The sequence below is a fragment of the Canis lupus genome, chromosome 28 (assembly GCF_048164855.1).
Source record: "Canis lupus baileyi chromosome 28, mCanLup2.hap1, whole genome shotgun sequence".
Taxonomy (NCBI): Eukaryota; Metazoa; Chordata; class Mammalia; order Carnivora; family Canidae; genus Canis; species Canis lupus.
In genome coordinates this window covers 25,231,975-25,243,491 of record NC_132865.1, presented here as the reverse complement: position 1 = coordinate 25,243,491, position 11,517 = coordinate 25,231,975, and the positions used below count along the sequence as shown (strand labels likewise).

The window sequence follows — 11,517 nt, the reverse complement described above, 5'->3', positions numbered from 1 at the left end:
TTTTTTTTGACAAAGTGTTTTAGAAGTTACGAGAGAGATAGGAACCCCCAGGGGTCAAGGACAGACACTGGAATCCTTGCTGTGCCCACCACAGACCCTTGGATAAGTGAGTGAGTCAGTCTTCTGTCCCTTCGTAAGTGGTATTTTTTAAAAAGTAAAGATTAATACAAATTCTGGGAAGTAATGCTTTGGTTTCAGTACTAGGACAGCTGAGAACGCCCCCAGGCCCTACTTCTTGCACACTGCCACTAATGGTGGACAGGATCAGACAGGTCTACTGCAGTGTGAAATTTCTCCATTCTGAATTTTAGCTGCATATAGATTTTATATTTAATACTGTGAAGGTTTTTCCTCTTACATCTTCATTTGAAGGTATCATGAAAGCCTCTGTCTTAAGACAGGGTCCTGATACCATACCATAAAATAACCACCAGGTCATTTGAAACACTTACCCTTCAGACAGACTGGAAGTCATGGTGGTTCCCAGCTACCAGGGTGGGCGACTCCCAGCTCTAGCATCCAGCTGGGCTTGCACAGGGCTGTCTTGGGGGAAGAATATATGGTAATACCTCTAAATGCACTGTTCAATAACATCATGTAAGAGAGGTATGAGAGCAGCCTGAATACTTGAAACACAATCATTATCTTGTCATGTTCCATTTTTCTTCAGATGCCACTGTACCACACAATTGAACTAACTCCTAGGACACACAGTACCCCAAATGGGACGTCTGCTCTTCTTCACAAACGGTATAGCCTTATCTTGCTTGGGTTATTAATACACAAAATTTTAACTATGAATATCCTATGGTTGAAAGATGCATGATCCTAATGCCAAAAACTGGAAAGAAAATACCAGACTGAAGAACACCGAATTTCTGGTTCTTTCTCTGGCCGAGTTGTTCGGCTTTTAACACAGAATTAATGAAACATGGGGCTTGTAGATTACACAGGTTTTGATTGCACTGATGAAATAATCCAAAAACTTTATTGACCTATAACCTGATTAGAATATGCCAGATGAGAATCAATATTGTACAGAAAGTTGTACAGAATTTTTTTACATAGAAAACTTTACATCTGTACCATATACATTTTATCCATCTGAAAAAATTTTCTACATCCACTGTTAATACGGAATGCTTGACAATCTTTTTTTTTTTTTTTTTAACCATCAGAGCACAATTCACAGTATGAATACATTTCCAGTAAATCTAACTCCCCCAACCATGCCAGGTTTGTTATTTTAACATATTCAACATTAAATTCTGTACATAGAGTAAAATCTACAACAAGCCCCGCCACCCAAAAGAAAAAAGTGACAGCAACCTAGATTCATTTTGCAGTGATTCAAGTTTCGGTCCATGAAGGATCAACTCTATTTTAATGGCTCATCTTTAGAAGCCCTAAGAGAAGTATATTACAGGTAGTTAGGTCAGTGGGAGGATTTTCTACCTTTGTTGTTGATCATGACAAGTGTCAGCCACAACAGCTTTCTGGGCATGTTAAACCCTCAAAATTCCACCCCCCCAAGGGCAAAACCAAAACCCCCACAAAATAAAAAAGACAAAAAGTTCAACCCAAATGTTTAGTGCATTTGACAAAATATTATAGGTATTTAGCAAATGATTAAGAAAATAAAGAAATTAAAATAAAACAGTGCAGGAAGAACTATATAATGTTTAAGATTTTTATATTACAGACCTGCATCTCTGTACATTTTTCACAGAAGGATGATTACCAGTATCTCAGATAGCCTGAGTGTGCAAAAATCTTCAGAATAAGAATACCATAGTTGCTAAATATCTTTTACCATGAACAATAATTTCTTCTTCTCCCCCCCCACCCCCCAATTATAAACATTTTATCCTTCAAAATACAGCTCTCCTGAGTTGTACTTCTTGCAGAAGTTCAAATCTTTACATCTGTAGTTCTTTGGGTAAAGTTTTACTTCCACACCTGCCAAAAATATGTGGGGCTCTCCCTACCGCCAAGGACAGGGAAGGACACACGAACACGAGCTGACACTGTGGAAACAGGCTTTCTGCTCAACATGAGCCCAATATGACAAACAGAATCCACCAGATGACTAAACAGGGACTGGAGCGTTGCAAGTTTGAGTTACAGTTCTAAGCATCTTTACCAGTAACCCTCAAACACTGCAATTCAGAGAAACCATTTTTCAGGTAGGAAACCTCAGCTCCAGGGTCCTTTTCAAGAGCAGAGGGATGTAAACGCCAACAGAAAAATACCAAGTTGCCATCATTGCTTGTTTATTCCAAGTTCCTGTTCGGGTGGTTGTGATATCTGAAAAACTACTCCAATTCGCAGAAAAAATCTTCTAAGAACGGCACGAAGTTCAGGAATCAAGTCAAATTGCATAATTTCACATAAGAGAGGGTAGTAGAATGACGCGTGAGCTTTAAACTGGGGGGGAGGGGGGATAAATTTCTCCATTAGTACTGCTTGCATTCCAAACCACAGAAGCTCAAAATGCCTTTACAGTCAAACCACTTTGGGGCCCCCGCACTGATCAGTGAGGACAGAGGAAAGGCATCTGCATAAAGCAATGACTATACTGATTATGGAACTGAAAGAGCAGTAGTCAAAAGACTCACTTATCACAAACATTATTCACTTATCTATTCTTACTTTGAAAAATATTTTCCATTATATTTCCTTGACAAACTTATGACAAACTTTTAGTACTTCTTGCTTTTGCTGGATAAAAAGCGAAAGTAAGAAGACAAGCAAGAACCAGAGTTGAGTTTTTATAAGCTATGACTAATTGAAACAATCTTATTTGTTAAAGAAAATTTTAATTTTTAGGGAAAAATACTGCCATATTAAAATTGCAATGTCCAGGCAAATATACATCCCACGTTTATAGTTTAACTGAAATGACCGTCTTTGCTGGAGTTCCTCAATCTCTGAATACAAATTGCCTGCCTATCCCCTTTTTTGCTCTCCACACCCCAGGAGGGACAAGGAAGCCTGCAGTGGAACCAGACATGCTGGGGTTCGGAGTCCTTCCCGGCCACATGGCTGCCGATGCCTTAGGTCACTTCTCCAAGCTTTATCCAGCCCAGGAGTCGGAAGGAAATGCATGTGGACTAGAGCACATGACTTGGGATAAACATCCCCGTGGCACCAAGTCGCACTGCACAGCCCCTCTGGGGTGCTATTAACCACCATGTCCCAAATCTCAGGCTACCTCACTGCATTTTTAAACCAATTCAGGGATCATGGCAACCCGTTTCCATTTATGCGAGCTGTAAGTTGCTGTATTTTTTTTAAGAGTGAAACATGTATTTTTTGAAAGTCTGAAATATGTATTTATATTTAGTTATATATTTTAATTTATAAAGATTTATAAAATAGAATTTATATTTAATATATAAAATATAAATATTTTAATTTATCTTTTCTATTGGCTTCAAATTGTTAAATGAGTTTATGGCCCATTTGCTAGAGGCTCTGTTATAAGGAACCAATAAATATGCCAAAGGAAGGGCTGGGCCTGGGACCCAGAAACAGCCTCAGGTGTAGGGGCAGAGGATAAAGCTAGAGGTTGGGCAGGATGGCAGTTTTCAAAATGGGGCAGGAGAGACTTCAGTGGTCAGGATGGAAACTGCAAAGTGTGGGGGAGGATTGATTCCTTCGTTACTGATCCCCTACAAAATCACTGATCAGAGAACAAAGCACAGTGAGAAGGGCGAAGACTGCAGGGCCAATGAGACAGGCCCCTGTGCTCCAGGACAAGCAGCAACATGGCCTGGGCTTTGCTCAATGCCCCCCCCCCCCCCCCCCCGGGGCAGCGGGCCTGCAAGCTGGCGCCCCTGCCTCTGGCTTGGGCACAATGCTGGTCAGGCTAGACCTGCTGGGCTGGAGAATACACCTCATACTTACCCTATTGTCGCTTATCTTTAGAACTTTAGTGAGAAACAAGAGCAGTAAGTTAGTCCAGGCTTCCCGGTGACTTTCTGATGTTAGAGTGAGGAAGTAACTCAGGGCCTCGCTGCAGACACTGTTAACAGAAAAGACTCATTTTTAACAAGCGCTCCATACCCGCTGCTCTGGATGTTCACAGAGACAACAGCTGGGACGAGGCGGGTGGGACTATTTGTATCAGAACTGGTTAGAGTCTGTCTGCTTACACCAACTAGTGCCAACATAAACGTATCCTTTTCAAATTAAGAAGAAAACCAGACCTTAAAAGAAGCTGCTGCAATTTATCAGGAAACTTATTTTTCTAAAAGTTTCACTGAATTTCAGAGCCCCTATGCAGTAGCACATTTAAAGCCTGGTGTCAAGAAACCGAGGCTGAAATCTGGGGTGGCTTTGCAGGTTATGCACTGTGAAGGTGTAGATGCTTCTGGGTCTTAAAAGTCTCATCTGTAAAATGGGAAACAGGGACTAAGTCATCTCTCAAAGTTTTAAAATGTACTTACTTGGTCTCTGAGAACATATTTCCTGAGAATATAAAAAAATACAATGCAGAAGACAGCATTCTTCCTGAATGGCATGTTTCATTCTTAGCAGGAGTTTAAAATTTGAAGGACGGAATCTTAAGTTGTCATGAAGTAAAAATAGAATGCAAGAAAAATAACACTAACAAGACTCCAAATATGTTTTCAAACTAAATGCAGGCCAGCAGGTTTTCACTTTCACATGTGATCTATTTCTAAAAATAGTTATCTGCGACATGAAAAGGCCTAAAAACTCTGAAGTTTTAAATTTTAAGAGAGAAAACTTTCTCCCTGTCCCACAGCAGCAACAGACATGAATTGCTCATGTCTCCCCCCAATTGCTCATGTGCAAAAGTGCATCCATCTCTAAGACTGTATTTAATTTGCACGAATTCTTCCTTGGGCCCCAAGCTGTCTGCACAGTCCTGCAGTGGGGCTGAGGCATGGACTCCACCCCAAGTGCAAATCTAGTAGCCCTTTCCTATTCTGTACCATGCAGCCGCAGACACATGGGTCAAAGGCAGAAACTCAGCCAAGAGTCTTACTTTAAAAGCCTCTGCTGGACCTCCTCCCAGGCACTAACCCGGCTCTCATCCATGTACATCCGGAAGAGAATGCGCAGCCCACACGCCAGGCTGCTTGTCTCCTGCTTTAGAAGGTTAGGTTTGGATTTGCCTTTGAAGCCTGCAGAAAAGGGAAGTTTCCAGGATTAATTTGTGAAGACATCTTACAGAAAGACAAAACCGCCTTGTGTGAAGGGATATTTTATGTACGCTCAGCTCTGGCATCTGCTGCTTACAAAGCACAGCTGCCCTGAGCTCTGGGCCTCAGCACCCCTGAGGTGGCCCACAGGGACAGAGCTGCACAGAGGAGGCACACCTTGAGGATGTGGGGGAAATCAAGTCAGGCTGGAGGCCCAAATGGAAGGCGATTTTTATGTTTAAAATTTCCTGTCCTTTCAAGCTGGGGGAGATGGGATGCAAAACCATGTGGGGGCCTGGGAAAGTGAAACTCTTCCAGTGAAACTGCACTTGAAAGCTTATTACAGCTTATAGGAGGGCTCCTGGATGAGCAGGGCCAGACCACTTCAGCAGGGAGAATGTTTCAAAAGGCTATGGGCACCATGAAGGGCCCAGAGCACACGGAAACCTGGAGCCTGGGGACTGTAGTAGGAGCAGTCCCAGCTGAATGGCAGAAACAACGTGGGTTGAATAAAGGGTAAAAAAAAAAAAAAAAAAAATACAGACTACTCTTCCTAGAGGTTAGGTTGTAAAGGGAAGAGGATGAAGAAAGCCATGGACTTATTTGGGAATTAAACAATTTTAGATCTAAAAAATATGCAAATATAAAGTATCTGACACTATTTTACAGAGTTTGATGTTTAATAAACATTAGCTCCCTTCTTGTTTTCTTCATATTCTACTGCCTCTCTCTCTTCCAGTACTATTTGTTACCTAATAGGCACCAAATAACTATTTCTTAAATAAAAAATTAGATGTCAGTATAATCATTACATTTAATCATATTTGCATTTTCCAACTTGTTCAAATATAGGCCTCCCTCCCTCAAAACATTCACTTCCATTCTGAGTGTGGCCACTCCCAGATAAGCATGGAGAGATCATTTGAATACATGTGCAAGGGCAGCCCCGGTGGCGTAGTTTAGCGCTGCCTGCATGCAGCCCAGGGTGTGATCCTGGAGACTCGAGATGGAGTCCCACATCAGGCTCCCTGCATGGAGCCTACTTCTCCCTCTGCCTGTCTCTCTCAAGAATAAATAAATAAGATCTTCAAAAAAAATGAATACATGTGCAAGATTTCATGTTCGGGACTTAACACACTTTTTCTTAAAAGGGCAGCTTTTAGTATGTTAACAATATCAACAAGGAGACCCAGGCTGGGTGAACAAGATGAAAAAATAAACAGTCAAATCAGGCAAATAACAGATTGTTATTGTTAACAAACAAGGGGAAAACACATCTCCTCTAACAGTCAGCTTATTATATTACATATTATAATGTATCATATGTAATATGTATTTTAGTATATTAAGTTTATTACAGATCAGAGAAAGGCCTGCCTAGTAGACTGCCTTCCTACTATTAAAGGTAAAAAGTTCTAAGACTGAAATGCATTTGCCTGGATTATAAAATCAATGAATTCTGGTAAGAGTACACCCCTGGTGCACAACCATTAAAGGTGAACATCAGGGATCCCTGGGTGGCGCAGTGGTTTGGCGCCTGCCTTTGGCCCAGGGCGCGATCCTGGAGACCCGGGATCGAATCCCACATCGGGCTCCCGGTGCATGGAGCCTGCTTCTCCCTCTGCCTGTGTCTCTGCCTCTCTCTCTCTCTGTGACTATCATAAATAAATAAAAAATTAAAAAAAATTAAAAAAAAAAAAAAGGTGAACATCAAAATGTGGTACTTGTGCAGCTTACCTGCTTTCCACAGAGCGGTCCTCTGTTCATTGTTGGAATTAAATGCTTTTGCAAATCTATGTGACTCTAATAAGCAGTCCAGTAGCTTAAAAAGTTGTTGTGATGTTAAAAAGCGGTACATTCCTTGATCTTGAGTATCAACTCGAACATCAAAGTCCACAGCATCTCTCTTTGGAAAACAAATCACCACAGCACACGCACGTGCGCGCGCGCACACACACACACACAGTCACAAATTTTAGTACATTTAGAACTCAAGGCTCCCTCAAAGATCAGTTTTACGAGCAAGTCACAGACTTAACCTCTTTTATTTCAACATAAAATAGGAAAAGGTCCTTCTTTTGTTACTTAAATTTCCAGAATCTTCCTTCCATGCATCCTAGTCATCAAGTACCTTTCCAATTCCCCCCTCCTACTTCCTGACCTCAGGAGTCCTGCCCCTGCAGAGCCCACAGCCCTTCACCATTCCTCACCCCTCTTCTCAGTTTAGACTCCATGGGATCCGGTTATAATATTCTCTTGCATAATCCCTCACTCTTTTTAGATTAGTTGGCTGGCAAAACACTTACTCCAATCTACACCCACACAACAAACATGACTGGAGAAAACAGTTTTAATCCCAGCAGGCCCTGGGTGCTACCCCGCAATCCTGCACTGCCCTTGTCTGCTTTCCTGGATGACTAGCTCCTGTTTCCTCTTCTTTCAAGTACCTACGACAAGTCTCTTCCCAACCTTATTTGGTGGATGATTTTTCTTCTCATCTCTATCAGAAGAGACCTCCCACCAGTGAACGGACCAACCTTCCTGTGTTAATAACCCACACACTTTATTGCTTTCCTGTTATGATGCATGCGTGGCCAACCCCCTCAGGGACTGGCACTAGATGCTATCCGCATTCTGCATTCAGTTCTCTCTCCTCCCTGGAGAACACTCATCAGGGAAAATACTGCAATACTGCCAATCTTAAAGACAAAACAAAGCAAACCCTTTATCCTCTTCGAGCAATTATCCTATTTCTATTTCTCTCTTCCCCTTTAGAGTAAAACTCCCCTTGACAGAGTTATCAATATTTGCTGTCTGCAATTCCGTTCTTCTCTTGTACCCATTTCCATAATGCTTTTGTCTTCAACATTACAATTAAACACAATGTCAAGGTCACCGAAGTCTACCAAATTGCTAGAGGGTGATTTTCAGATGAAATATAACTTGTCCCATTGAGCATTTCACAGAGATGATCACATTCTCTTCCTTAAAACATTTTCTTTGTTCGGTTTCCAGAACACCTCGGTCTCGGTCTCTTGCTCTCCCCTTGCCTCAAGGATTCTTACTCTCAGGCTCTTTACCAATTCTTTAACACCAGCTCTAAGCACAGAAGCCTCATGGCTCAGTCCCCCACCCTCCTCTCAAACTCTGTCCACACTTACTGCCTCAGGCATGTCGTTCAGTCCCATGGTTTAAAATGGCATTTCTATGATGAAGAGCCCCCCAAACAAATCTCTAGTGTGATCTCTGCTCGGAAGCCCAGACTGAAATCCAACTTTATACTCAATGTAAAATCAGCTGTCCTCCCATGTCCATCCATACCTGTGCAGCAGCTAGGTTTTCAGCATCTTCCTTCTTACTTGTGGCTGGGAAGAACACAATGTTGTCGATAGTCTGGATGAGTTCCAGCTGCACAACACATTTAATCAACAGGGCGGCAAACAATTTTTGTTCTGGAAATTCTGTGAGGAAACCCACCCCAATGCACATGCAAACAAAAATTATTTTGAATTCTTTATAATTTCTATGACATTACAATGCTAAGGAAACATTCATATGTATGAAGGTTATTTGCACATATCACACTGAGGACATACTGCCTTTGCATATAGGCACTACTCAATAAAACTTTAACTTTTAGATAAGACTTAGAAAATTAATTTTTTAAGTAAACAAAAATATTCCGAATGACTTAGAAGAGTAAATAATGTTCAAAAAGGTCCCACTACAATTTTTATAATAAGATTTAGGTTATTCTCTGATAAAACCTAACAAACGGATTAAAAGCTAATAAGCATTTACCAGAACTCAATTCTGACCTTGGAATATAGGTAATATAAAAACCTATACCAAGAGAAAACAACAGGAAACAGAATTGTGAGAAAGGAAGTGAAGGACAGTGAAGGACAAATGGGGTAATACTGCGGGTTAACCAGAGAATGCTTTATTTCGATCCAGGTTAGAAGTTACAGCTAACTGTATTTTCAAATGCACCCATAAGCAAAGAAGTCTATAAAAAGTTATGCTAAGTACATGGTCACAAAACTAACCAAATTCCAAAGTAACAAAATGCTCTCCACACTGCACAGGTGAGATGAAACACAGCTAATTCCTCTAGCCTGAACAAATCTGCTCAACAATTTCTGACAATCCACCAGCCTATAAGGACGTGTTTACAGAAGAACTTTCCATTTCACTGACCATACCAGTTAAGCAAATGCAGAAGCACAAGGTCAGAAAAGAGGACTCAACTACTGAGATGCTGCAAGAGCTTAGCTCAGCAATGCTGACATGTGGCTCAAAGGGAGGCCCAAAGTCATACCTGAATCCTGGGATGTCAGAGCCAGCTTTCCCAGTGAGCTTTCCAGGAGGCAGATGACTGCCTAAGAGAAGCAGCCTGTTAACCACTAGGGCAATTGCTCAGCACTAGATGACTTATAATCCTTCAGTCTCTACTTTTGCTTTTAATTACAAACTCCCTTTTGTGGCACCAATTTGTAGAACTTAAATTCATGTTTTAGGGACTTTAGGAGTAGCAAAACAACATGCATAAATTTATTCTTATTGAGATCATTAATAAAGGCTCCCTACCAGGTAGTTTTCAGAAATGCTGTTGTATTTAATACTTATTACTGTATCATATGTCAAAAAAATAAAGGAAAGAAAAAAAGAAAGAAAGAAAGAAAGAAGAAAGAGAAAGAAAGAAAGAAAGAAAGAAAGAAAGAAAGAAAGAAAGAAAGAAAGAAAAAGAGAAAGAAAGAAAGAAAGAAAAAGCAGCCTCAAGTCCCATAACTGTCTCCTCCTCTTCAGTGTCTTTTTCATAGCAGTGACACATAGAGCTGACAAGTGCCAGTTGTTCCTTCACTTCCCCCATTCAAGTCATAAAACTCAGAGCCTAGAGCAGAAGGCTCCTGGCCGCACAGCTGGAACTCCCAAAGAGACTTGGGAGTAGGCTGATGTCTGACAAGATGTCTTCTCATCAGTTCCAACATCAGCTGCTTAAGGGCAGGAAGGGCTTTCAGCAAGGTGAACTGAGAGTACTCCTGATGAGCTGATGAGGCTTCACTCTGATGGAACAGGTGAAGCTGGGCCTCTCCCTGCTTTCTGGTGTCCTTGGAGGATAAGGATCTTAACTTCAGACTCACTGGCAATAGCCAGCAGCGTGTTTGTGGACAATATGTATTTGGACAAATTTTACAAAGGTTGGCTGACACTGTTAGTGTTATATTAGGTGACCATTTCACTGGTTCACCCAAACCAGACAAAGATTAACTAGTGGGACAGCAGGTATTGAGCAGAGGCTAGATGGGGCAGTGGTGTCTTCTGAAAGTATACAGAGAGAATGAGCTAGCTAGCTGCCCTGCAGATAGGGTGAAGTACTCAGGGCCTTGTTATGATTCTTTTCTCTGAGTAGGATAAAGTCAGCATCATGCGTCCACTAAGTGGAAGGGTTAATTGGAAAATGGTGGCCACTTGTTCTTCCCCCAGCTCTACCTACTCTGAGTCAACAAGCCCATGGTGAACTTCTCCTAAAGAACTTCAAGGGGAAAGAGAGCCAGGATGTCTGAGAGAAGGAAAGGAGCATGGGTCCTCAGCTCAGGATGGTAGGGGAGCAAGCACTCTGCTTCAGTAAAAGGTATGTTCCTAGATTAGTCATGTGAAAACTTTCTCATGTGTCATAATCATGTCCTTCCTTTACAAAGCCAAGTATATTTAAATTCAGTCTTGGCTAAGAGAAAAGCCATGCACTATTCTGTCCTCATCACATGCTCCAGGGCAGACTAAAGCTGTTATGGATTCCGGCACAAGCCATGCCACTCTCCAGAGAACAAGAATAAAAACAGAAAATAAGCCACTGACCACTACCTATCTTCCTTTTAGAAAGTTAGCAAAACACAGTGATTAAAGCTAGAAACTCCTTGCAAGTACGACACCAAATCTGTCTTCTCTCAAGTATAAGCACCTAGGATTAATAAAAAATTCCTTGAAAGAAAATTAACACAAAATGGATCAAGGACCTAAATGTAGCAGTTAAAAGAATAAAACTCTTAAAAGGAAACATCAGGAAAAACCTTCATGACCTTAGATCTGGCAATGGATTCTTAGCTATGATGCTAAAAGAACGACGATGACAACAACAACAAAAAAAACCCAGATAATCTGGATTTCATCAGAATAAAAAACTTTCTGCATAAGAAGACGTTATCAAAGAAATGATAAGACCTACACAACAGGAGAATATAAGTATCTGCAAATCATCTATGTCATATAGGTACAGTATCCAGAGTGTGTAACAAACTTACAATTCAACAAAAAGAAATAACCCAATTAAAATAAAAATAAGCAA

General features: G+C 41.1%; 2 protein-coding genes across 13 annotated transcripts in view; one reads left to right on the top strand and one right to left on the bottom strand.

Annotated features, from left to right (window-relative positions):
- The window catches only part of CSPP1 (centrosome and spindle pole associated protein 1), a 180,812-nt gene that overhangs the window by 129,602 nt on the left and 39,693 nt on the right, over positions 1-11,517 (top strand). For 2 of the 7 annotated variants that reach the window (XR_012020084.1, XR_012020082.1), the window contains exon 32: positions 671-750. The exons of 1 other annotated variant lie outside the window; for it this stretch is intronic. The gene's annotated coding sequence lies outside the window, so the exon portion shown is untranslated. Of the gene's footprint in view, positions 1-15; positions 111-670; positions 751-2,979; positions 3,264-10,658; positions 10,807-11,517 lie in introns of those variants that run through there. 4 more of the 7 variants (XR_012020083.1, XR_012020086.1, XR_012020085.1 and 1 more) reach the window with 4 other exon arrangements.
- The window catches only part of ARFGEF1 (ARF guanine nucleotide exchange factor 1), a 140,120-nt gene continuing 129,572 nt past the window's right edge, over positions 970-11,517 (bottom strand). For all 6 annotated transcript variants that reach the window (XM_072804345.1, XM_072804346.1, XM_072804347.1 and 3 more), the window contains 5 exons: positions 8,493-8,632; positions 6,909-7,077; positions 5,015-5,153; positions 3,910-4,027; positions 970-2,427 (listed from right to left, as the gene is read on the bottom strand). In XM_072804345.1, the coding sequence (XP_072660446.1) occupies positions 2,263-2,427; positions 3,910-4,027; positions 5,015-5,153; positions 6,909-7,077; positions 8,493-8,632 (731 nt within the window). In that variant the 3' untranslated portion in view covers positions 970-2,262. The remainder of the gene's footprint in view (positions 2,428-3,909; positions 4,028-5,014; positions 5,154-6,908; positions 7,078-8,492; positions 8,633-11,517) is intronic.